This window comes from Lytechinus variegatus, chromosome 4, assembly GCF_018143015.1.
Source record: "Lytechinus variegatus isolate NC3 chromosome 4, Lvar_3.0, whole genome shotgun sequence".
In the NCBI taxonomy this organism is placed as follows: Eukaryota; Metazoa; Echinodermata; class Echinoidea; order Temnopleuroida; family Toxopneustidae; genus Lytechinus; species Lytechinus variegatus.
In genome coordinates this window covers 15,706,588-15,734,288 of record NC_054743.1, presented here as the reverse complement: position 1 = coordinate 15,734,288, position 27,701 = coordinate 15,706,588, and the positions used below count along the sequence as shown (strand labels likewise).

At 35.1% G+C, this 27,701-nt stretch overlaps 2 protein-coding genes across 3 annotated transcripts; one reads left to right on the top strand and one right to left on the bottom strand.

Moving 5' to 3' along the window:
• Positions 1 to 42: 42 nt before the first annotated feature.
• Positions 43 to 16,242, bottom strand: LOC121413490 (transcription initiation factor TFIID subunit 12-like). 2 transcript variants are annotated; one of them, XM_041606312.1, is made up of 8 exons: positions 16,212 to 16,242; positions 11,610 to 11,787; positions 6,092 to 6,187; positions 5,224 to 5,337; positions 4,415 to 4,549; positions 3,412 to 3,489; positions 1,658 to 1,772; positions 43 to 185 (listed from the first exon to the last, which is right to left on the bottom strand). In XM_041606312.1, exons 2-8 carry the CDS (start codon positions 11,766 to 11,768, stop codon positions 58 to 60), a joined length of 825 nt encoding a protein of 274 aa, XP_041462246.1. In that variant the 5' UTR covers positions 11,769 to 11,787; positions 16,212 to 16,242; the 3' UTR covers positions 43 to 57. The 2 variants fall into 2 exon arrangements, with proteins under 2 accessions (XP_041462246.1, XP_041462245.1); XM_041606311.1 differs by lacking the exon at positions 16,212 to 16,242 and adding an exon at positions 12,560 to 12,645.
• Positions 16,243 to 16,305: 63 nt separating this feature from the next.
• LOC121413489 (pre-mRNA-splicing factor SYF2-like) lies at positions 16,306 to 26,968 on the top strand. Its single transcript, XM_041606310.1, has 6 exons — positions 16,306 to 16,360; positions 22,616 to 22,738; positions 23,341 to 23,466; positions 24,400 to 24,517; positions 25,525 to 25,714; positions 26,175 to 26,968. Exons 1-6 carry the CDS (start codon positions 16,340 to 16,342, stop codon positions 26,338 to 26,340), a joined length of 744 nt encoding a protein of 247 aa, XP_041462244.1. The 5' UTR covers positions 16,306 to 16,339; the 3' UTR covers positions 26,341 to 26,968.
• Positions 26,969 to 27,701: the final 733 nt, after the last annotated feature.

Below are 27,701 nucleotides of genomic sequence, written 5' to 3'. Positions count from 1 at the left end.
GCAGGTATTTTCTCTCACCAAAGTTCATAAATCAACAGTAACATATTCCAATGTTGTTTATTTCTTGAGTGTTTTTCGTATAAGAGCCATTCTTTGTTTATGCGCCTCTGTAGATGCGGGTCTCTTGTGAGCTTTGGGTGCTTCGTCTGGTGCGTAGCCTGGTATCCACATGTTCCAATTCCTCTCTGTGTGAAAAATACACAAAATATTGCATGAGTGAACATTCTATTAGTCAAATATTCACTTAAGTGCAATTCCAGAAAATATGTACTTCCGACCCCCTACATTGTATATGTGGGACCTTCATAAAATTTTCTGTCTCTGATGTTTTTAATCTTTTGACAATCTGTAATGTTCTCAAATTACCATGACTTCATCAGCTTATGAAGTGAAGTAAGACTTGAGAAAAATGGGAGTTGGAAGCATAAAAAAGGTTGGATCATTTTACAGAAATGCCCTTAAGTCGAAACAAGTTTATAGACCTATTAGAGTGTTACACAAAGAGTTAAGTGTGCCTTCATATAATTCATGCTAAAATACCGATGCACACACGATATTCGACACATACTCTCACTGATGAAGACATGTTGGTGCTCATGCCCTGAGCATAATCTGATCAATGGAGCTGTGTGTTGTATTCCACACACAACTGTGAATTTTAGTCAGATGTATTTCTTTAAGAATCACACATCCCAGGGGGTGTTTCACAAAGATTTAAGTGTGACTTTGAGTCAAGCTTAAACACCAATGAGCACGCATTATTTAAATCTCAACCTGATTGACGGATATGCGGTAGTGCGCGTCCTGTATGGATGATCTGACCAATGCGGTGATACATTATACACAGAATACAATTCAAATTGAAGTGCAACTAATAAATCACACTTAATCGTTGTGAAACACCCCCCAGATTATGAAAAACACATGCCATTCACCACTTCAAAATTAAATTTCTCTTCAAATCTAAATGATTCCCATGATCAGAAGAGATTTGACTTAAAGTTGTCAGTTAATAACTGATGGAGAGCTTCCTCATAAAATATCAATTGTCAAGGACTTATGAAATTTTATTGAATATCAAGGAAAGTAGAAAGTAAAACCAAATTATCATTGTGTAATTGAAGTTAGTCACAAAATTATCCTTCATTACAAGGTTTCACCATGTAGAGGCAGCAAATAGCAATAAAAAAATAAGAAAAAAAATGTAAGAATGACCCAAGTTCATTTTGAGAAAAAAAAAATCAAAATTAGTTATATCCATATTGTCATTCTTTTTCTGCCAAATGGGTACCCGGTAGGATGCGAAAGATATTGTATGTTTGATTTTGCCAGCGCTATAATGTGGCTGCGACGAATGCAAGGAATGCTCCCCAGGGAGTGGAAATTGTGCACTTTTCGTGCTAGATTGAAATGAATCCAATGACCGGGGTAATAATATGCTGTAACGCGCCTTGGGCCATTCTGGGAAAAGCGCTTTAAAAAATTGGGTATTTATATTATTATTATTTTTGGTAACTTCTCGGTGAAATTCCAGGATACAATTTACTTTCACTTCACTGGGGAACAACCTCAACCACTCACACTATATCACAGCATTACTGTTTTTAAGTTACATTGCAACCCACACAGTGGACTATATGTAAGCACCATGACTCACCTAGATGCATAAGGATATCTTTGACTTCAAGGGTTGAAGACTTTCTATGTTTGGCCAACTGACAGCCTGCAGTCACTATATTCTCTATGAAATCGTCAGCTATTTGAAGCAACATCTGGAAAATAAGATTAGCATTGTAATGAGAGGGAACATCCTTTATCTGTCATTGTCAAGTAGGCATTATGAAGGGGTATATAACATGTTAATTTGCTAAAATATCATTGCATATACTGTACTTACATTGCTCTATCGTAGTTATTCTCAAAATCGAACACACTAAAAAATAATAAACTAAAATCACTATTTTCTTAATGAATATTTATTAAATAAATAAAATAGAAAAAAATGATATATGCATGTTCACTGAAAATCAATTATCAGTTACACAAATAGACACATACTAAAATTGCTCAATGAAGACTATACCCTAATTTCTGAAGAAAGAAATTATTTTGTAAAATACAGTTAAATCTACCCATCAACTTGAGACATTACCGACTTTTAAAGTTTGTTGAATTAAGAAAACTTTGTTCTCTTTGAGGTATGTATCAATTTAATCTAAGATCAATGGGGTTTAACACCTTCTACCTAAGCAATCCATATTGTTTGAAGCTCAACATATTCATGCTAATGCTGTAATTTAAGCTAACACTCTAAGTCAACCAAGACAGACATTTACAATAATTGATTTTCAGACCAGGATGGTTCTTCACAAATCTGCTACAAAAATTTCTTGGGCAAGGTCCAGCAACAGAATGAACAATTAACGAAATGGACTCATGATCAGGCCGATTTTCGTTATTTTAACCCTATCTAGGCCGGGGGGGCCTCGGAGGCCCCCCTCAACGAATCGCGAGATATTTTCGCAGCGCAAAATTTTTTGACCTCGCCGCTCACTGACTTTTTACTTTCAAGTCTTGCGCAACTTTTGAGACCAATTTTGCGTCACCCGGGTACGTGGTTCCGTAATTACGCAACATTATGTAAGTGCATGTCAGACCAAAAATTGCTCAAAAATGTGATTTCGTGTACAAAGTCAAAGCAAATTGTGTTTTCAACCAATATTCATAAATTCATTATTTTTAGTTTTGTTGGTCTAAATGTATTTATTTTATGCTTTTTATGATCACAGAAGAGTCCCCAACAAATATCATTGAAAAAACAATGAAAAACAAAAGGTCAAAAAACAAAGAAATACATAAGAAATTGCAAAAAAAACAATTATAATACATAAGAAAATGATTTGATATCGCATTTTTTTCATGTACACTTGCTAAGAACACCACAAAGAGTTTCTATACCAAAAATTAGTACATTTGGAGCTTTATTTAGGGAGTTAGAGGAAAAAGAATGATTTCGCATACTAATTACGCATAAATTAGCATAATCACTTAATTGCAATTCGCATGAAAAAAATTACTAACGATCTTGTAGATTATGTCCTAGGCAACCCGCGTGCCAATTTTCGTCGCGCTCGCGCGGTCCACGGCCGAGATCTTAAGGGGGGCCTGGGAGGCCCCCCGCGGCCATATTAACTCGCAAAATACCCCGGCCTAGATAGGGTTAAGGGCAAGGCAACTATTTATATTCAACACAAATGGGAATAATGAAAAAGGGCATAAACAAATTTCAAAACCACTTAGAGGGAAACTGAAGCCAATCATCAGTCCATGGCATTAGATGACTTGGATAAATTTTAGACCTATGCAATGATCTTGCGAGATAGAGTAGTAGATGTGTATGAGCTAACTAACCTCTTCAACATCTTCATCAAGCTGTGTGTTTGGATCAACCTCTCTCACAAGATCTTGGATCTTCTTCTTGTTCAGAATCTACAAGAAGATTACAAGAAATAAACCTCAATAAAAAATATGTAGGTCATTAAATTTCATTCTTCACAACTGGTAGCAGTAATCATAACAAAAACAAGATTCCATTCACCCTCACGATAAAGGTGTTTTCATAAAAGTAGAAGAATTAGAGAGACCTGATACTTCGGTAAAGGTTTGAAAAAGAATCCATCAAAGAATATGAAAGTTATTAATCATTTTTAATTTGTGACATCAATCAACTACCCCAGAAGGCACGTAACATAAAGTCCATTAATTCACATTTTTTAAATAGTTCATGACTGAAATCTATTTACTTAGAGCAAAATTATGATTATATGAATAAATTAGCATAATTAATTCATAAAAATATATGAATTCAGTGAAATTTACCAATGCAACTGAGTAAATTACGTCATTCTCTACCATCATGCAAATTTTTATTGTGATCGCGCAATCCACAGCTGATCTTAAGGGGGGCCATAATGCCCCCCCCTGGGAATGACAAGAATCAAAATACCCTGGGAGATTTAGGGTTAAAGCATTTTTCAATTTTCTGAGAAAATTGCATTTTTATCCACCCAGTCAAATGGGTACCCTGTAGGATGTAAAAGCCTATGAAGTATGCCTAGTGATTAAGTCTTGCTGGAATGCTCCCAAGGGAGTGGAGAAAGGGCATAAATTCTCTACAGGCATGCAAGGATCCAAAGATCAGTGTAATAATGATTACAATTTAAAGTGCTTAGAAACATTGAGTGCTGTATAAATGTTACTACTATTATTTTTACACAAGGGTTTGGGTGTTAACTTTAAGTTCCACTCTGCCATGAGAAGAACCACTATTAAACCAATAAATCTGTGTAGGAGACATCTTTGACAAAGGGATTCATACATTACCACAATTATAATACCAATAAGATATCTTTACCTTGGATGAATCTCCTGTATCCCCACCGGCTCCTATGGACATTGAGATGGGTGATTCTCTAGGCGTATCACGTATACTAGATGACGAATGCTGCAGTGAATGGGAGCTGCTACTACTGCTACTACTCGCACCAAGCTGAAAAAAAAAACGGGGGAGGAATTTTTCCTCAAGTTACTCTCAACTACGCATCTGCTGGATTAGGAATGCTGTGATTAGTGAGAGATGTATTGTGACTACCACTGGCACAAAGCTGGATTATGATTTAAAGGAAATGCATGATTCCTTGTGAACATTCTGCGAGAGAGTTCATGGTTATATACATTTTTGTTGTCATTTATCTGCATAGTGCTGGCAAGACGTTCCAAGGGGCAGAGAGGATCTCAAGAGCAGCATACCCTACCCCCCTGACATACTATCAGCCCCCTAACACACAAACATCTTGCAATGAACTCCATGTAAGGAAGCAGATAGGTCACAATAAAGAGGAGGTTATGAACTAGGTCATAACATTGTGAGGACGAATGTGATCCAAAATGCAAGTTTTGCATTGTGTCAGACAGGCAATAGTAAACAGCCTTCCTTTTACAGCAAGATTACCAAAGTCGAAAGCTAAAAGATCAATAATTTGATACTATCTATATCCAAAAACAGTTTTTTTTCTATTTGTCAAAAAAGATTGTATAATGTGACCACTAAATGATTGAAACACATCCGCTATCCATACAGAATTACTGTTTTCATAATGCTCTGACTTATTTACATGGAAATGTCAACAGAAAAGACTCCTTATTGTGGAAAGAAGTACAAACCTGGACATTGCTGTTGTTGTTGCTGCTGGATGCTATTGACTTGATTGCCTGTGTAGCCGAGTTGGGTTGCTGATGAATTGGGGCCATATTACCATGCATCTTCTCAACTCGGAGCTAAAAATTTAATTCAAATTCATTCATTCCACATCGCTTTAAAAACAAGGTACAATACATAGTGGATTAATCTAATAGAGTAAAAAAACAATGACAGTTGTACAATTTAGACAACAAGAAAAAAACAAAGTAATGAATGGGATGTGAGGGAGTAACAAAAAGTCATTGGCCTATCTAGGCTACTCCCTTTTTACATTCATTACTGATAATAAAACAAAATAATACCTTCCAATCAACTTTTGAGATTGAAAACAAAGATCTCGAAAGCAAAACAAATCAGTAGACTGGAATAAATAGGCAATCCAATACTGTAACAATAATAATAAAATACACAATTCTGCAGAGAGCACACGGCACAATGTAAGAATTAAGAACATAATGTATATATTGAGAAATTAGAGAAAGTCTCAATGACTATCAAGTATAGGGAGAAATAAATATCTTTAGGTTATGCATAAACATGTATGGACATATTACAAATATATCAGTTATATTTAGAATTCACAAGATACATGTACCTAGTTAAATGGAAGTACTTTAAATGGAATAGATTTCTAACTGGATGATGTGAGAATGTCATTCCATGTATGTAAAAACAATAGTGGAAGATTCCAGTTGATATTAATGTATGAATACATCAATATCAACTAGACTTTCATGCTTAGTACTGCATTTTCTTTTTCCTTGTTTTCTTGTGACTTTTATTTAATTTGAAAACTAAGTAATTTTGAAGAAAATCATGTCAACTCCTTACCCTCTCTTGTTCCTGCAGAGCCTTCTGATGTAGTTCACGAAGCTTAGTCAAGTCACCTTCTTGCTTTGATGAAAGCTGACCAATCTTCTCCATAATCTTACAAAAGAATTATCAAAGAACATAAAACTGTTAACATGGAAGTGTTACATTAGAATACAAGGCATAAACGAAATTCATACTTTCTTCTCCTTTTTTTAGAAGAAAAAAAGTCTTGTCCAAAAATTAGTCTTCATGAACAAACTGTGTAAAATGTATTTTGTATTATACATATTGGTACAAATCCAGTTATTTTTCAAATAATTTTCTTTTGTTTTTCTAACAAATACATATCAAATGGGAAATGTACATGTATGCTTGGGTTTTCTTCTTCGATGAACTGTAAGGGAATATTTGAGAGGCATTTCCAATACAGGCCAAGGAAATGTAACCTAAATAATAGTGTATTTGTATCCCTTAATAAAGGAACTTGGTTGATAGTAAATAATGGTGATTTTTTGCCTGATTGCTTAAGGTCCTCTGATGGACTTGGTAATGAGGATAAATGTCTTACCAAAGGGCACTAGTGCACAAAGTAGGAATGATGGTTATAGTACTGGTATCATGACTAGTACGGTACGGTTTCTCTTATCTCTTTTTTACTGCATCGTTTGATTTTTATTGGACTATCCATCTGTGGATCTTAAAATGGACTAATATATGTGTTGATATCTGTTCCTAACCACCGGGAGAACTTGCATTATTGTGAATTTATATTGGTGAGTCAGTTTGTACCTTCTCTGTAGTTTGTAATACAGAGAGTCTACTTGCCTTTTTAGTCCCACATTGACGTTTTTATGTGACTCAATTTGTACTAGTCTGTTTGAGAGCTGTTCAACGTTTTACTTGTGTCGTTACGTAACTCATTCATTATGTCTACCGATGCTGTGAAAAGACACAATACCCGATTTAGAGTTAAATCGGACTCAGCCCAGCCAGTTTCCCCAGTAACAACGGGGTTTTCAAATAAGAAACGCTCGTTCACACCACCCGGAAAGTCGTCAAACACTGACCGAGCTCTTAGCCCAGATCATCTTGAGATGATAGTTCAAAAGGCTGTGGCTTCAGCCATGGCGACTGAGCGGCAAAAAATCAGCGATGATCTTCTGAAAATGGAGTCTCGTTTGCGTGTTGCCCTGGATGAAAAGATCGCTGCTCTCCACGATCTTGAAGTGGCGATCGACGTCAAACTTCACGAGCTCCATGACGTCAAATCCAAGGTTGAAGTCAGTGCAGATAAGGTGAACGAACTCTCAATCAGGCTGGATCACATCGAGCAATACTCACGTCGAAACAACATACGCATTCTCGGAGTAAAGGTGAAACCCGAGGAGGACACCGATGCTGTTGTGATTGATGTCGCGAAGAGGATTGGCGTCCAGATGAAAGCCGTCGACATCGACCGTTCCCACCGACTCCCGAATCGTCAGACTTCTAGGGACGAATCGCACAGTAGCTCGAAGTCTCCTGCCATCATCGTCAAGTTCACATCTTTCAAATCAAAGCAACAGATGATGAAACATCGGAGAAGGCTGAAAGGGTCCGGCGTGGTGGTAGTCGAAGACTTGACGAAGAAGAATGCCGATCTTCTAACTCAGACCTCTCGCCACCCAAAAGTCACGTCTTCCTGGACATCTGATGGTCGTGTCTTCGCCATCGTCAAAAATGAGGGCGGAAAACTTGACAGACAACTTATTAGAAGACAAAGTGATCTGAACAAACTGTAATCTGATTGCTTCTTGCTGAATGAGACTGAGTTTTTTGTTTGATTACTTGTTTGTTTTTAACTCGTATTGACTCTTCAATTGTATTTATTCAAATATACTTAAACATTTTGATATAAATTGTTCTAGACAAAACAATATTTTGAACAGATCCCCGGTGGTTTGGTTTGGTTTCGGTTGCTTTTTACCTCCCAATTATATTGGTAATTGTATATGTGTTAACTCATTTATATTTATTGTTTGTTTTGTTGTTTCTTATGTTTTTTAACTTACATGCCTGACTACATTTCTTATCAACAATGTTTACAAGATATTGATTTATCAAGGATCAATGATTTGTTGTCTCCAATTGATGGTAGTGATTATTTTAATGGCCCCAATCAAAACTATTATTTGCCAAAGGAATTCAATACATGTCTAAAAGATCGCGAGTCTTTTCTTAATTTCAAAAATAGATTTTCATGTTTGCATATAAATAGTAGAAGTTTAAAGAAAAACATTGATGGTTTAACAGCATTTTTAAATTGCATTGATTTAGACTTTTGTGCTATTGGTATCACCGAAACTTGGCTTAAACAAAATGATTCTGACTACAAAATTGATGGTTATTCATTTATAGGTCTTTCCCGCACAGGACGTAGAGGGGGTGGTGTGGGAGCTTTTATTCGAAATGATTTTAACTTTGTACATAGAAATGAATACAATATTTTTTCTGAATCTATTGAATGTATTTGCATAGAAATAAAGTCTTGCCCAAAGAATATTTTATTTAATGTTATCTATAGACCTCCAAATTCATCATTTCCTAATTTTATCGAATCCTTGAATATTCTTTTAGAAAATGTAAATAGCGAAAACAAATTATTATATTTTATTGGAGATTTCAATCTTAATTTGTATAATGCCGATTCTTGCTCAAATGTTAATGATTTTTTGGATGCTTTTATGACAAAGTCTGTTTATCCCACTATTCATTATCCAACCAGAGTTACGGATCAATCTGTAACATTGATTGACAATATCTTCACTAATGATTTAAATGATGTGTCATGTGGAATTTTCCTTGCTGATGTTAGCGACCATTTCCCCATATTTTGTATACACTCAAAGGTTATTATACCTAATAAAAAAATCAAATTAACTAAACGTGTCGTTAATGATCATAATATTCTTGATTTCACAAATAAATTGGAAAATGTCGTCTGGCACACAGTTGATGAGGATCCAAATATTAGTTATAATAATTTTTTGCATCAATTTATGCAAGTCTATAATGAATGTTTTCCAAAGGTCGAAATGAAAAATAAATCTAGGAAAGATAAGCCATGGTTTAATCTAGACTTGCGCAAAATGTGTCATAAAAGGTTTCTATTATATAAAAAATATATTAGAAATCCAACTGAGTATAGAGAACGGACGTATAAATCCTTCCGTAATAAAGTTAATAGTGAAATAAAACGTGTTAAAAGGGAATATTTTGAAAATCAATTTTTTGAAGTAAAGACAAACTTAAAAAGAACTTGGAAAATTATTAACAAAGCTATGGGTAATAAAAGAAAAGAAAACAATATTGAAAATATCAGTGTTAATGAGGAAATTATCACTGACGATTTCATAAAAGCACAAACATTTAATAAATATTTTATTGAGATTGGCTCCTCATTAACTAATAATATACAGTGCAATACCTCTGGCAATAATTTTACACAGTACTTAAAACGTAATATTCATACTGCATTTTTTAACCCAATCACCCCCGGTGAAATAATAAAAATCACTTCTAGCTTTGACAATCAGTCTAGTGCAGGTTTTGATGAAATAAATATTTCAATTGTTAAAAAAGTTATACATATTATCTGCTATCCTCTGTGCAATATATTTAACTCTGTTTTATCTGTTGGTGTTTTTCCGGATCAATTAAAGATTGGCAAAGTTGTTCCGGTTTTTAAAAATGGATCTCCTGCTAATGTCTCAAATTATAGACCTATATCTGTGTTACCTGTTTTCTCAAAAATACTTGAAAAATGTATATACAATCGACTCTTATATTTTCTGGATAAATATAACATTATTGTTAAATCCCAGTATGGATTCCGTCCCGGGCACTCCACATCCTCTGCATTAGCTGATTTAGTTTGTAAAGTGTCAACTGCTTTTAATTATAAAGAAATATTATTTGGGTTGTTTTTGGATTTGAGTAAGGCATTTGACACTTTAGATCATAATATTCTTTTAAATAAGTTACAAAATTATGGTATTCGTGGTGTACTCTTAGATTTATTTGAAAGTTATTTATTTAATCGTAAACAATATGTTTTTATTAATAATGTTAAATCTGAATTAGATACAGTAGGATGTGGAGTGCCTCAGGGGTCCATCCTGGGACCTTTATTATTTCTTATTTACATAAATGATGTATGCAATATTTCTGAGAAATTACATTTTATCTTGTATGCTGATGATACAAGTGTTTTTATGTCTGACGCAAATATTAATAATTTAATGGTTAACTTCAATCATGAGTTGTGCAAACTATCTCAGTGGCTTGTTGTAAATAAATTGATTTTAAATGTAAATAAAACTCAATGTATGATATTCACCAATAAGAAAATTGATTACAATAACATTATTATTGAAATGAATTGTGCTAAAATAAATGTTGCTACATCTATCAATTTTCTTGGGGTGATTGTGGATAATAAACTGTTATGGCATGAGCATATCAATCAAGTTTGTAACAAAGTTTCAAAATGCATTGGCGTACTTTATAGGTTGAGGCATTTTCCACGTAAAATTTTATTGATGATTTACAATGCTATAATCTCACCTTATTTAAATTATTGTAATATTGTATGGGCCAATTCTAGAAATTATTCAATGATGAGATTATTTCTCTTACAAAAGAAAGCCATAAGAATAGTTTTTCATGCCAATTATCTTGCCCATTCTAAACCAATTTTCAAAGAATTGAAGTTAATGAATATTTTTGATATGAATGACTTTAATATTGCAGTTTTCATGTTTTTAGTTTTTAATAAAATCATACCATCTAGTCTTTCAACATTTTTCAAATTGAATTCTGATTTTTACTTGTATAATATGCGAAAGCCATTAAATTTTCACTTGCCATTTGAGAGAACCAATATTGGTATCAATTCTATATTCTTTAAGGGTCCTAAAATTTGGAATGCATTACCTGATGACATTAAATTAAGTGTATCACTCAATTCTTTCAAACGATTATTTAAACAAAAATATTACTTATAAGATTATCAGGCTTCGTTTGTTCAAGTATCGTGCAGGGTTTGTCTTGGAATATTAATAATTTGTATTTGTATTTATCATCTTTATTTTCTAGTTATTATGTTAAAATGTTCTTTTTAAAATGTGTTTGCGCTTGCATTTTGGTGGCAGCACTGTATAAGACTTGGTTCTTCTAAGCTGTCTCCACATTCTTATTTTGATATTTTTGTTCATTACTGTATATTTATGTGTTTTTTTATGAATGAAATAAATTGAAATTGAAATTGAAATTCAACCCAGGTCACGGGAATCCGAAGCTTCCGCTCTACCGACTGGGATGTTAAATCAGAAGCATTCATTTTTATTTCAGTCAGAAACTCTAATACAAAATGACTTATAGTCAAAAATAATTTCACCTGAAAGTAATATTCAGTTATAAATATGTTCACTTCATTTTGATCAAAATCCATCTATTGCAAATGGAAAAAAAATAATTTTGTATGTAGTATACTCACATTTATCTGAGTTTCAATGGCCTTGATGGTTTCCTGAAGTGTTTTACAAGGTACAGCTGCTTTGGGAACACCTCCTCCTCCGCTTCCTTGAACAGCTGAACCTGATGTAATTGGTACCAAGGGTGGTACTGACTGGTTGGTTGATGTCTGAGGATTCATGGTCAGGAACTAATTGGAACTAAACAAAATGAAAGAGGACGTTATTTATGGAACACCTTATCCTGATGAAAATAGTATCAAGGCAGATACAAACTGGGTAGATGATTGTCAAGACTTACATGTACATGTAGTGTATATGGAACAAAAGAAAATCGTAGAGAGCACCTAAATCTGGCTCGAATAAACCAACAGCAAACCAAAGCAAAAGCCTCTAATGCCCTCAGTATGGCATCAATGCCCTTTTAAATATTTACAGACTAATACCTTGGTCACATTTGTTCTACAGCGGCCGTACGGCGAGTCGAAAACAGCTGTTTTAAAATTTATTTGTACCAGCTACACGTACATGTATAGTGGTTTTAGTAAAAATGAATAAAACGGCTATTTTCTACTCGCCGTATGGCCGCCGGCGCCTTAGAACAAATGTGACCAAGGTATTAAGGCCGAAATTGCAAGCCCCTTTTACTTGAGGCCGTGGTGGCCTGTCATAACCCAGTGCAAGTGTCCTATTAAAAAGTACATTTTACTATTGACACTCTTTATGCCCCTTCTTAACAGGAGTACCACCTTCCCCCTTCATCAAGTGCCCTTTTAAAAAATTGTTTTGCCTCTCTGAATTCTTAATTCGAGCCCTGCATACTGTAAACCATGACAATCCAAGGCAAGTAAAACAAGCATTCTAACTTGATAATGATATTAAATATAAAAGTAAATAGAGATCATGTGAATGTATTCAATGTAGTTTCTTCATCTTTCTTTATTCTCTCTTTTCTTCTCCTCTTTTTCTTCACCTTGTTCTTCTTTGTCTTGTTTTTCTCATCCTCATACATTTCATCTGGTATAAGATCCCTTTTCCCTCTTCCAAGCAGTTCATTTATGTGAGTCCAAGTTTTCCTAACATCCTTCCTGTGTATTTTTAAAAACATTGTTGTAATAATCTTTTTTTGCTTTTCCAAACTAGAATTGTCAACGCATTCTTATAAGCAGGCTACTTCTTTTTATTTCTCTCATTTTACATTTAATGTATGTACAATATAATTTATATTTATGATTAATAGATTTTAAGAGACTCTTAGTAATCCATGGTTTTCTACTTTTGCGTTTCTTATTCAGTTTAACAATGGAGAAGTGAATCTTATACAACCGAGAAAAGATAGACAAAAATAATTATAAGACTCATCTGCATTTGTCAATGTGTAAAGAAATGACCAATAAAAAATAAAGAGATCTTGTCTAAAACTCTTTTTATCTGTAATCAAACGCTTGTAGACCTCACTACTCGTTTTGACAGATATGACAGTCGGCTCTTTATTGATGCTGAATATGATCAGACAAGTCTGAGCAGAAAATCCCATTTTCAAAAGCATCTCGCACACAATTTGTGAATATATTATCTATGAGTGTTGAAGAAGAGGTAATATGTGTACATGTAGGTTTTGTAATTTAAGACTAAAAAAGTCAAATGATGTGGAGATCAACAAAATTAGTATTAAAATCGCCCATAATATAAGTATTATTATTTTCTCTAAGAAATTTGCAAGTCCTGTTCAAAGTAAAAAACAAATGACCTCACATCATTGTCAGGTGCCCGATATACACATCCACCAACAGTCTTAATTATTCATAACAAAGTCTTTGTATATACATTCGTAGCCCAAAGTTATTCATGTACTTTCGACAGATCATCGCTAATTGTATATTCAAGACCCTCTCTAATATAACAAGCAACACCGTCCCCTCTTTTATTTCGTCAACAAACTTGAACAAAAGAATATTCAGGGATATGAAATAATTTCACATCTGTAGATGGTTTGAACCAGGTCTCTGAAATCCCAATAATAGAAAAATTGTGTTTCACACTGGATAAGAAAGTGACAAGATCTTCAAAGTTTTTAAATAGACTTCGTAAATTTACATGAAGGAGAGAAAGTTTGCTATTACCTTCAAAAAGAAAATCATTACAATTAATTAATTACACTCATTCTCTACAATAGCTTTGTCATCTATATCATCATCCATGATGAAGAGATGTACATACTAAGTACAACTTCAGCAGCCTTAAACATCTTGGAATATCAATTTAAAAAATATACATCAAATACCTAAAGTACAGCTTGGGGTAGCCATTCAAAGAGACATGCACATACACACCCAGACGCAAACACACACAAAAAGAGACATAAAGGAGCATCAACAATGACAGGTAAATATAGCACACAAAAGTAACAAACATTGAGTTTGTCTTACAAAATACCAAGAAAAGTGATGAATGATTATTCAAGGTAAAAAAGTAATACAAGGAGAAAACAATGAGTTTACCCTCTGGGAGATTTTAAGAAAAATTATTAGCAGTTAATAACTACATGTACATACATGTACATGTAATGCAGTAAAGATGATCTCAAGAAACAATTTACAGGGCAGTAACTTGTTGCAGAGATGTAAAGACCTTCTTAACTTGGACACCATCTTGGGAGGTTTTTAGGGCAGCAATAACCCTTTCATCAGCTGACCAGGCAGCAGCCACTTTGGGGTGTTTCACCAGTTTCATTGGAATCTTGTGATTTGCCCCAGTCAAATCCTCTTGGATGGAGAAGCCTGTCCTTCATCTTTCGCTGATTCTTCAGCAGCGCAATTTTACTTCTGTGTGAACGTAGTTTCACTAATATCGGGCGGGGCTTGCTGTTTGGAGAACGGGCCTTTCCAGAACGATGGGATCTGTCGATCTTGGCCTTGGTCATGTTGTAGCCAAGGTGGTTTGACACGGTCTTGATACCTGATCGTCAGTGTCTTCATCTGGTGCTTCCAGGTCTCCAAAACCATGCACATTATTTTGTCTGCTGTATAGTTCCATATCATCAGCCCTAGTCTGACAAGCCCCCATCCTTGATTCCAGTTTTTCCATAGATGACTTGAGGCCTTGAGGGTCTTTATCTCCTCCTTCATAGCTAGGGTGGGATTTTTTAAATTCAGGGATTTATTTAATCTTTATCCTGCATGTCATAGGCCTATTATTTTATATACACACACACACACACACTAGCTTGTTTTTTATGTATTTGTCTCCCCCCCTCCCCTTAACAGAGCTTGTATGATCAAACTCAAAAGCCTGGGTTTCAGGACTATATATATTTACCCCAAAATAACAAAAACTAGCTAAATTTATATGGAGATGAAATATAAATGTGGTCTACATTATGATTCTCATGAATATTCTTTAATGGAAAAATATGCTGTTCGATTCGGATCGCCGACGTGCTCTTTTCTAAAGTCGATCGGCATTGACCCGCAATCACCGTCTCACTTTTCCCACAAAATCTTCCCAAGTTTAGCCCTAGAAAACTTCGAAAATACAGTGAGTATTAAGTTCAACTTCATACTTTCACTGGGCAATCATGATACAAAGATTGTTCTATAAACCCACATTCAAGCATGGTATCCAAAATAATTTTAAAAAGAAGAAATCAGGGGCCAATTGCACGAAAGGATCTTTGCAAGGACCGTCTTTCGTGTCGCCCATTTTTTATGTGAAACGCATTTTAAATAAATCATCTACAAACAAATTTTATTCGTCCGTTGAAATAAACAAAATGTTTGTTTATAAAATGATGTGATATATAATGAAATTGTATAAAATTTGATTTAAAAGGAAGCTAACAAATCTTATTTTTTATCATAAATTTCAGAAAAACCCCGCTTATAGCGTATCATAAAAGATGGGCGACACGGCAAAAGACAGTCCTTGGAAAGACCCTTTCGTGCAATCGGCCCCTGACTTTTAAAAAAGCCTGGATTCTGAGTGACACTACACAAATCATATGGCGTTGTATGGCTTCCCGAAAGCCGATTCCCCGTTTGCCCCCTTTCGCAATCCCTTGATCCTCTGCAATGCCCCACGCGACACACGCTATTTGCGATACGGTCTATCAATCATCTCTGTCTGTCTTCACATAAGTTCATGGTCATAATATTCATGACCTTTTATCTTTATTACCTCAGAATACACAGAACAGCAACAGAAATTACTCCAAAATCTCAACAAAATACGAATATTAAAAGGCCTCAAATCCTCACAAAACACGATCTCACTTCACTACAACTAGACGTGTCGGGGTCCCCGGGGCAATTACAAGTACAATACAAGCTCAGTCGACAATCCACACATCGTGACTGCTCTTCACCCCATCACACTTGATCATACCCCTCGCCCCGGCCCTTCCGGCCCGCGCCCGCGCCGGCGGGGTACGGTCGATCCGCCGTATGGAAAACATTCACACACGCAGGATACAGGCCGTTAATTGCCACTAGAAACATGAAAATATAGACTTTGCACTACTTTAATTTACTATTTCTATAGGTCAACATCTAACACTTTACCAAGATCTGGCATACTTTACCGACAGAAAACTAGAAAAAGGTGTAAATGAAACTTTAAAACCTCACCGATCTGGCAAGGCAAGGGATGGCACTGTTGGCGACAGTATAAGGGGCAATACGATTCGTGTTCGCTATGTGTTGCTGCCCTCTCTACGTTCGTTGGTGATACTCTAATTTTTGGACGCGCCGATGAAATGGCAGCTTCCTGTGATCAGGTAAGAATTTATTTTCCATTTTCTGTCACATACGATTATTTCTGGTAGAGTAATTACATGTGTATCATCATGGCGTGCTAGTAATCTCTGTATAGTGTATTTTTAGTCATAAATGTTGTTATTTTTTGTTCATGTTGATGGCCCTGGCTTCGGCATTCCTACTCGTCGCGATCGCGTCAACATCCCAGAAATGGCCGAAGCAGAACCACCGCAGCTCTCATCTGAGCAAGGAGCAAGCCAGCCGCGCCGGCGAGCTAGCGGCCTAAGTTCTGGTCATTGGTGAACACTGCTTTATTTCGTCGGGGGTATGAAAGTGCACTAGCGCCATACTAATCTAAAATCTGTCACCTCTCATTCTCAAAGAGCATGACTGCTATTAAAATAATAAAGTCATGTTTCTTTGTACATGTAATTCTGTAAACAGGAGAAAAGAAAGTCTGCAGTGTTTTGGAGGAGTGAATTATAATAAATAAATTAATACAATTTTTTTAGTTGCAAAAAAAGGAAAGAGTTCAAGTTCGTCTTTATTACTATCAGACTATTGATAGTATTGGAAATTTGCACTCTCTCTAGTGCGAGGTTAGTATTGGATACTACCCTGGAAATTTATTTTGTTTGCAACTTCAAGTCAATAAACATAAAAAATGTCATATTAAAGTATAAAATCATTGATAGTAGATCTCACTCGTTCAATGAACAAGGTTATGGTAATTGGTAGATCTAATAAAGTAAATCAAAACTTAACAAAAGTAAATACCCGTTTACATAAAGACTAAAGCCGTAAAGTCAGAAGTGTTAACATTAATTCCAAAAAGTTACTGTAGTCTAGATCTACTGCCTCCAAAAATACATGTGTGTAATCAGCATTTCATTACTTTAAAAATGTCCTTCCAATAAATGGTACTATATAGATGGCAAATATAGCGAACTTCAACACTTATAGATAAGCATCGAAATTTGTAGCCATCTCCTTGTATTAGTGTGTCTATATTATAGGACGAGACAAATTGTAGCGAACTAGTTCGCTACAATTTGACACGTCATATAATATAGACTAATACAAGGAGATGGCTACAAATTTCGACGCTTATAAGCATTGGAGATCGCTATATTTGCCATCTTATTATTTCCCTCCAATAAAAATACTAAAATAGCATGAAGTATAAGCATGTTAAAATCCTAAAAGCTATACTGTTTTGCTGCTTATAAGAATTGAATTAGATTTGTATAATCAATTTCATTACAAGCAGTCTAGCATTTCAAAAATTCATTCATTTCAGATTCAAGCATGAAGTATTTACATTCAAGCATGAAGTACCATAATATATAAAAATACTATGTTTTTCCGGTAAATAAACAGCACCTTTTTTCCGGTTTCATAATCTTGAAAAGTCAGGTGCGGTTTATCCAAAGAAAGACTTCCAATTACAAGCTTCGCTTTTTAATAAGTCCCTCATTTTCATTTTCACAAGCTAACTGTAATCTATAATTTGTCTAATCATCAAAATGTATCTGGAACATAAAGAATTCTGTATATTTCATCTATTTCCTGTGAATTTGTTAACACTTATTCTGTTTTGTACATTTATACATATGCATATATATGTTATGTTTATTATCAGAAAATGGAAGTGAAATAAACTAAACTGAACTGAAACATTTGCCTGCATTTGATTGTCAATAAGCTGACTAACTGTTAAGTTTGTTCATTGTTTGAATTTTCTGGAACAACCAAGAGACATATAGAATATTTAATATTATTATTTGTTGGTTAATAAGAACAATTTATTTTTGGTAAGACAGTTTTAATTGAAAAACTTCTATAAAGGTTGTTTTATGATATTCATTTAATTATAGATTTAATTTTTTTCTTTAAAAAAACCTGGTTGTTGTGTGATGAAATTGAAAACTTGTTTTTACAGCTAAAACTGCATGGAAAATGCTCTACAATTCACATGTAATTGTAATCGGTTATAAAAAAAAATGCAATAAATTTTCTTCATTTATTTTCCTTTTTTTTCTCTCAACAATTCTATTTTACTTTTTTCCTTTTTGTACTGTAGCTTTGATATTCAATACTGCCATTTCATGATCTTTTTTCTTTATTCTACAAAAAAACAATTTATATTCTTTTAAAAAAAAAGTTTTAAAAATGAAGTAATGATTTTTTAAAATACCATCAATGATATACATGTACAATGTATCTTCTGATCTTTGAATGATTGATCAGTTAAAATGTTATCAACTTTGGTCTGCCATTTTTTTTTAACCACCTGATTTGGGGGGCTGCTGTTTATTTTCTGAAAAATATGGTAGTTACATCATATGTTGGGCTTACATAGGACATATAAAAACACCACGATTTGCTATGGATTATATTGAAATTCATGCATTGAAGTGATTGGTTAACATTGGTTTGACTTTTAAAAAATCTGAGCTAGAAGGTCACACTTGTCACCTGTGTCTGTGATATGTTACAAAAATGAAGCCCAGAAAAAATTGCGTTCGAAAATAATTATTTAGTGCTTCAAAAATTGAAATATAAAGTGACCGGAAACAATAATTTCATCCCATACACTTTTGTGTACTATTTAGGTGTCTATAAGACGCCTATTTACAAAATTGGGGTTTGCCTTGTAGTTTTAGCTTTTCATTCTCAATAATGGTTGTTTTCAGGGTTTATTAGTTCTAATACATGCACTTGTACACATGTTTCATCTTGGTTTGAGCATTTTTTAAATCGGCTGCTCACAAAGTTAAACAATACCTTTAACAGGCAAAAATTAATACCTTTTTTGTAAATATTGTCTGAGACTGATAGTCAAGGGCGCCGGAAGCGGGGGGGCAGGGGGGGCACTTGCCCCCCCCAAATAAAATTTTTGGGGGGCAAAACGAGATTTTGCCCCCCCAACGTGCCCCCCTGAAAGATGAAAAATGATAAATTATTTAATGACAAAAGTAAATGAAGGCACTTTTCTGCCTGAAAATTGTCATTTCCATTGTCAAAAATGAAAAAAATTTGCCCCTGACGGGGCAAATACGTTATCATAGTAAGCCTCGCATCTTTTGACGAACAGTTCCTCTGTGAAACATAGCTTTGATAAGCACCTTTTCCATCTTATTACAGTGTGATAACGTTTAACATTTTAATGAATACATTTCAGACTAAAAGCGAATGGCAAATTGATAGTGGTCCACCAATGATATAGGTTTATAATTCTATGATGCTGGCTGTGTCGTCTAACAAACGCGCGGTCGCCCAGAAACGCTCAGACCGTACCGGACACGATATCACTAACGCGCGTGAACACTAGTTACTCGAGCAAGATATGGAATCTATGTCATAGCTGTCAAGCCCAGAAACCATAACATCTCAATTATTTCATTTTCAACTATAAATATAAATTGAGTTAATACAGTGATAACAAGAGAGCGGTGATGGCTCAGTCGGTAACGCGTCTGCCCGTCGAAGTCGAACCAAAGATCGTAGGTTCGAGTCCACCCTGGGCGGATGACTGAAGTCAGTGCGTTGTGTGTAAACGTCTCTCCCATGTTTCATAGATGCAGGCTATGTTTCAATGGAAAACACTCCGTCCCTCGGATAGGACGTTAAATGGAGGCCCCGTGCAGAGGAAAGTCACCACCTTTGCACGTTAAGAACCCACTGCACTATTCGTATAAGAGTAGGGGGAAACCCCGGTGTCGAGGTCCACCTGTATCCCCCCCCCCCCAATCAGTTATATCGGGAGGAGAGACCTGTGGATCATAGTGATTCAGTTCGCTTTTCGCCTCCCAGGCACAGGTGACGCCAAACAAATGATAATAACAATTCAGTGCCCTAAAGAAACTACCAAGGTTATTTCAACTCAATATAGACATGTTATCAGAAAATTACACTCAGAATAATCATGTGTAGAGGATTATAATTTATGATTTGTAAAAATGGTGAATCCCACTCGAAAGCAACTTAGAGATAATGTTTAGCATGTAAACAATAAAATCATCGGTGAAAGTGTCTTCTTGACCGGACTCATATTATCCGAGATATGAATAAAAATGTAAAGAATATAAAAGAAAAAATATGCGTCACAGTATACTGCTCTACTATAAAAAAAAATCTTAAGATATTTTCACAGCCCCGTATTTTCCTCTATTCCTTTTCATTGGCATGATTGGAAGGCGTTTTGTCTGATACTATTTCAGCTCATATATAGCACTTATGTATTTTAGATTCCAAAACTTCTTCCCATTACCTGTTACTAATCAGATCGAGATGGCAGCTATGTTCTCTGGTTCATCCCAGCTTTTGTTATTCATGGACGTTTGCAAAAATAAAAAATAAAAAACCCGGGAGTGGGTGGGGCTGCAAGACCTAAGTTTTCGAAGAAACGTAAGAGCGAGGGGATTTGTGATGGGGGAGCTTTTGCATTTTCTAGAATAAAATTGAAGGATTTCATGCACACTTCTGGTGAATTTTGTGAATTTTGCCCTCTCGATCGGCGGCCCCGGCTGCGTACGGTCATGTTTGTCATCTTAAAGTCTTTAAAAGGCCTATATTACATTGGTTTGAAACAATTTCGTTTGCAATAAGGCTCGTAATTTTGCTGGAACTGCGACCCTGGTCATGAAGAAACACCAGGCTGGGTCAGAAGGGAGGAAACAGAAGGAGCAAAAAGAAATCCAAGACTGTTTAATTCTCAAGACATTTATTTTTGAATGCACTTAGAAACGCAACTTTTATACTCCATTTTTACACAAAATCCTTACCGTGGGGGGGGGTCCCATAGCCTCTCCCGCTCGATCGCTTCGGTATCTCACGCTGTCAAAAATATTGTGCCCCCTTCAGGATTTTGCCCCCCCAAAACTGAAAGTGTTCCGGCGCGCCTGCTGATAGTAGTAGCAGATCTAGTAACAAAATAATTATAAAATGGTGATCACAAAGTTCCGAAATTATCTTACCTGGATTTTCTTGAAATTCATGCTTCAACAGGCAAAAGTTAATACTTTTTTGTAAGTATTGTCCGAGACTGATAGTAGTAGCAGATCTAGTGACAATGTAATTATAAAATGGTGATCACAAAGTTCCAAAATTACCTTTTTAAGATTTCTGTTAATTTTAAGTAATTTTCATTATGTTCTGAGGATTATTTTGATATAATTTTTATGGCGAAACCTGGGCTTTTTAAATATTTTTGTCGTATAAACCTATTAACCTACCCATGTATGCATGTATTGTAAGGAGGGTTGGGCTCAATTACAAGGTAATTGATCCATTATGTTAATTACATTTTTTTATAGTAATTGTATTTGAACATTTTAAAAGGTAAAGTAACTGTAATTGAAAAAAAAATGTAATTGGACTTCTTGCATCAAATACTTTACAATAAAATTACGTTATTCATGATTTGATTTCATGACCTTTTACATGTCAACTGATTGAACTGATTCAGCATCAAAGAGTGGTCATGTTAACTTGTCAGTTTCTGTGTATCTTACAAATGTAGAATTGTGTTGAAATAGGTGGTGCTAGTAAATACAGATAATCATACAGAATACAAATTTATTCCATTTATGAATTTTGTAGAAAGTATTTGGTAATTGTAATTGACAAAAGTAATTGGTTATTGTAATTGAAAAATGTGATTTAATTGAATAGTAACTTGTGTAAATGTAATTGAAGAAAGTAAAATTTAAGCCCAATCCTGATTGTAACTGAAGTTTGTGGTTGTTGCATTTCTCTGATCAGATTTGAAACTGAATGGAAAATCTATAGGGCTACGTGTTCATGTATCTTCCAATACTGCAATTGTGAGCAAAAGTTTGCGGATGGGATAATAACGCATTTTATATCTATGAATTTTGCTGCTCCAAATCTGAAGCATGTTGATTGAAAGTCATATTCTGATACAGGGCATTAAACATAAAAAACCAATACCAAGAAAACTGTTCCTTTGACTGTTTAAATGGTCAGATACACCTTGGTACATGTACCAGTAGTCACGATATTGTCAAATCACCTGTATGTTCTCATAAGAATTAAGATGCACTTGATCATAAGTCAGCAAATATTGTTCATTCAAAGAAAGAATCAAGTTGAATATCCATCAATAATAGGTCCATGCTTTGACAAATGATTTATTTGTTTAATTTACAGGAGGCAGCAGAAGCTATGTTTTAAAGAAGTACACCCACATTGATTTGATAGGAACATGAGTTCAATAACATTGACAGTATTTTTGTTGATTTATTTGATAGACCAAGGATGTTCCATCCTCTTCCTCAAGCAGACCAGGGTCATCGTCAGGGTCAGGGGTCAAATCAGAGGCACAGAAGAAGATGGAGAGAATGAACAGACTTAAGAACCTTCATCTCAAGAGGGTGAGTGATCAATATCACATCAAGCATCATGTTTCATTTATTTATTTACAAGTATGTTTCTTTAGGGTGGCTCCATCAGTAATTGGTATACTGTTGTCCTTGGAGACCCTACAACAAAAATACAAATGTTTAACAGGGGTATAAAAAGTGTACAATGTAAGTTATTAAAATACAAACAAACTGTAAAGAAGAGAACGACACAAAGGGCCAGTTTATAAATTATTGCTATTATAAAGCCAAAATAGAAGACTAAATGAGGATTCGGATTTAAGTTACAAACTACTGTTATAAACTCCTGAACTCCTGTCGTTTTATTGACTGAGACTAAATTTGTCATTTTGTAGAAAAAAAAGAAAAACATTTTCATGGAACCAGAAACTTGTAAATGACAAACATGTAGTTGGAGTTGCATGATTTGTTTCAGGTATTGGAGTATATTTCAAACATATTTGCATAACTTTTTGATGGGAACCTATCATTTAAATCACTTGTACATGTAGTTTAAAATAGCCTTGAACAATATGAATGTATGTTTGCTAAATTTTGTACAATTAAGCCAATTTAATACTAAATATTTTTGTTATTTTGTTTCTATTTCTCAGAATGAAGCAAGAAAGTTAAATCATGTGGAGCTTGTTGAGGAGGATAGAAGGAACAAATTACCTGTTAACCATGAAGCACAAAAGAGAAGAAATGAATGGATTCTTAAAGATGAAGAAGATAGGAAGGTAAATATATTTGTATGTACTTGAGATAGAGCAACTCATTCCAATTTACATACATGTACTCATTATACATGTACTCATTAATGCCCTTTTTACACAGGATTTTCTTAACCCCGGACTATCGCTAACCCCGTACTATCCTTAACCCCGTACTATTTATTTTCCTTTTTACACATGCCAAATAGTTATTGCTAACCCCGGATAAGGAATGCTTGCTTTTTACACATGAAACTCGCTAACCCCGGACTAGTGGTTTTTGTCGATCATTCGTAGTACAAGTGCTTCACTCATACACTTTTTACACACGCTACAATTTCCTTAACCCCGTACTATAGGTGGGGCCAAATTGCCATTTAGCCCCATCTATAGTACGGGGTTAAGCTTAGCCCACTTTCGTTTTACACATGCGATCTTAACCCCGTACTATTGCTCTTAGCACCGCAATTGGTGGGATAACCCTGCTTTTTTGCAGGGCCAAATAATCCCGTACTATAGGTGGGGTTAGCCCACTTTGCAAAAACGCTGTGTAAAACGAAAGTGGGCTAAGCTTAACCCCGTACTATAGGTGGGGCTAAATTGCCATTTAGCCCCACCAATAGTACGGGGTTAAGGAAATTTTAGCCTGTCTAAAAAGGGTATAAATCTTCTAATCAAGACATTGTAATCACTCTAATTGATTAAGGGCATTTTTATTGGATGTATGGGGGGGATAGTCCCTATTGAATTTTTTAGTAAGGCTATCGAGGAAAATGTATTTATTATCCATGAGCAAACTTGGATGGTGTGTGTGCTAAATAAGTTTACATATCATTGTTAGTATTATATTAGACTAATATTATTATGATGATCATCATCATCATTGGAATCATCATCATCTGACATCATCATCAACATAATTATACTTTGAATCCTATATTTATTTTGATCCTATCTTAGCAAGCTGAAGCTAGAGGGGAAGACTATGAAAGAGTGAAGATGTTAAATATGTCAGCAGAGGAAGCGGAGAGATTTGAAAGGAAGAAAAAGAAGAAGAATCCTGATCAGGGCTTTGCAGGTATGTCATTATCTCATCGTTTATTTAACCCATTATTGCAACCTCACTTCTTCTTTCTCTCCCTCCATCCCTCTCATATGGACTTATCAACTTGATTAGGATCCACTTCATCTTTGAAATAATATTCAGTTCAGGGGTCCGTTGCAGAAAGAGTTGCGTTTAAACGCAAACCCTCAAAATCAATTGTAAGTCCCAAATGCGCGCTGTTGATTGGTTGAAAATCAAGTTGCGCATGATTTTTAGAGTTACGATTGATTGCAACTCTTTCTGCAACGGGCCCCAGGCCTGTTACATAAACCTAAGTGATTGATCAAGGAGCTGATTGTTATGATCGATCATGCACAATAACCAATGCAATTAGTCATAGAAATTTGCCCTGTGATCGATCGCTAAGCACCATGTCACAGGGCCCTGATCATTATCAATGTGCCCGTCTAGACGGGACGTATTATTGATCATGCTCGGTGTCTGACCGTCCATCCGTTATCTTTTCCTTGGAAACGCGATAACTTCAGTTTGACTTAACCTAGGCTCATATAATTTGATGTGTATGATACTAGCATAGATCCCGGAAGCCTATTGATTTTTAGGTCCAAAGGTCAAGGTCACAGGGACATGTTTTCATCTTCCACTTTTACAGTCCTTGTAAACGCGATAACTTCAGTTTGACTTAACCTAGGCTCATATAATATGATGTGTATGATACTAGCATAGATCCCAGGAATTCTATTGATTTTGAGGTCAGAGGGTCAAGAGGCCACCTTCCACTTTTCTTGCTTGACCAATAAATCCATTTCTGCTTTACAGGCGGGCGTAGTATGTGCTCGCCTTAGAGACACTCTTGTTTCTTCTATTTCTACCAAACTATGAGCAGGCAACCTTTATCAGTGTCTATCAAACCAAACAGATTAAACCAGATCTTGATGGTTTTGAGAGACAGAAAGAGAAGCTAGGAGATGACATTTATCCTGATAAATCTTATTTCTTCTAATCTCTATTCCTACCAGACTACGAACAGGCTACCTTCCGTCAGTATCAGCGTCTAACCAAACAGATGAAGCCAGACCTAGATGGTTATGAGAGGCAGAAAGAGAAGCTAGGAGATGACATCTATCCTGATCAAGATACTCTCACTCAGGTTGAATTCAAGGATACAGAAGAAGGCATTAATAGGATGGTGGATGACCTCAATAAACAGTGAGTTTTTCTTTCATGGAGGTGCCTCATAAACTCATTTGACATTCTAAGCAGTAAAAAAGAAATTCATTTGTAAAAATAAATATCAAAAAGTATATTTAAGAAATAATCATTTAGAAGTATTAATAAAGTACATTCTAAAACCTATAAATGGTACCTTGTATAAAAATAGCAATTTATTGCTTGTTTTATTGCATTAGAGTATTTTTATGCATATAGATACTATCATAATTGATTATCAATTTTTTTCAGAACAATTGAATATGCAATTTATGTAAAACCATTTCATTGGTAACATGAATAATTTTTATCTACTTTCAACATTTGCAATGGCCGAGACCTGGCCATATGTTTTCTTCAATTTTAGGAACACCTTTCAGTTAATCTTTGGTTAGACTTTGATTTAGGACTCTTCAACTATAGTGGACTAAATTAATTGCTTCTTTTTCTCTGCTTACAGGATTGAAAAGAGAGAGAAGTACAGCAGGAGAAGAGCGTTCAACGAGGAGGATGACGTTGATTACATCAATGAACGTAACATGAGATTCAACAAGAAGATTGAACGTTTCTATGGAAAGTACACTGCAGAGATCAAACAGAACCTTGAGAGAGGAACTGCTGTGTAGTCTAACAAAACTCAAAGGACTTGAATAAACATGTAGATGACTGTATGTTGCCATGGTGATATGTAAACAGGCTTATTCTACTACGTAGGATGACTCTGAGGTAATAATAGAGTTGTGATCTTGTAACCTATGAACTGTGAAATCCAAGTTGGTTAATGACTTAACCCTCATAAGTGGGGTCCTCCTAAGATGTCTAAGTATCTGTAGCACTCTGTGTGGTACGTACAAGCATGGACATCCCTTACGCGATCCGATTAAACAAACAGATGTGCAATGTTTATGCAGTGTCAGTGAGTACAATCTGGTTCTCTCTTTCATTGACATTTACCTATCGAATGGACTCACCAAGAAGATGTCCTCATTACTCGGCCCCTCCGATACGATGCTAGTGGTTATCTGCTTCCAGGTTCATAACTACATAACCAAGTTAAAGCGCTAGCACCATGGCATTAAACCTCGGTACATGGCCCCTAGGAGATGACTTGATAGTATTGTTCTTCTGTTGGTTTTCCTACAAGTAAACAAATAAACATCTTGGCCCTTGTGCCAGTTTTCAGGAAAAGTTTTGTTCCTTGGATCTGGGCTTGGTTTCATTTCTAACATTTGCCTTTGATACTGTAGCTTAACACCATTCAAAAGGATTTTTATTGTGTGGCCACCAGGCATAATTTTTCTCCATGTATCCACAGATTTTGAAATCCTGAATAATTGAAAATTAAAAACTAAATATTCTTTGGGACTTGTAGATACTTGATATGTCTTTCTAGAATGACATGCCCATGTATACTAAAATCTGTAGTTGATGAACCATGGAAGACCTATCAATATACTTAATCAGTGCTTTTGGCATCATACATGTATGAAGCTGTCCAAAACATATTTGGAATGGATATTTTTTATCAAACTTCACTACTGCAATATGTATGTAAGTAAAGTCAATATTATAGATTTTTATACTGTTTTAGGTTTATATGTTCCATCCTCTTCATGGGCACTTGATCTATAGTTCAGTGAACCATTTAGAAGTAAAACTGGCCTACTAAATGATTCAGAAATTCTGGATGTATGTTATTTTTATCACCAATTCCAGTCTCTATAAAGGATTTTGGATTTTGTTAACATACTAATCTTTATCCTCCATCCCCAAACCCTGCTATATTTACTTTGCATTTAGAAGACTTTATTTAATAGTGTTTCTCGTGGAACGAAACAGAAACATCCACTGGCTTTTTAGAGGGTATTATTGAATATATAGACATGTCATTTTATAGAGTGTAAAGATTTGTATCATTTTCAGGGTTCCCAGCCCATGAGGGTACATAAGTTACTGGTATTTTACTTTTTTCCAGTCAGGGAATAAT

Excerpts from the sequence above, each read along its gene's own strand:
- LOC121413490 (XM_041606312.1), bottom strand. The coding sequence starts at position 11,768 with ATGAATCCTCAGACATCAACCAACCAGTCAGTACCACCCTTGGTACCA. Across the intron at positions 6,188-11,609 it reads CCATTGAAACTCAGATAAAT|ATTATGGAGAAGATTGGTCA; the intron begins GTGAGTATACTA and ends TTCTTTTGTAAG. Across the intron at positions 186-1,657 it reads AGATATCCTTATGCATCTAG|AGAGGAATTGGAACATGTGG; the intron begins GTGAGTCATGGT and ends TTTTTCACACAG.
- LOC121413489 (XM_041606310.1), top strand. The coding sequence starts at position 16,340 with ATGGCAGCTTCCTGTGATCAG. Across the intron at positions 16,361-22,615 it reads TGGCAGCTTCCTGTGATCAG|ACCAAGGATGTTCCATCCTC; the intron begins GTAAGAATTTAT and ends TTTATTTGATAG. Across the intron at positions 24,518-25,524 it reads TCCTGATCAGGGCTTTGCAG|ACTACGAACAGGCTACCTTC; the intron begins GTATGTCATTAT and ends TATTCCTACCAG.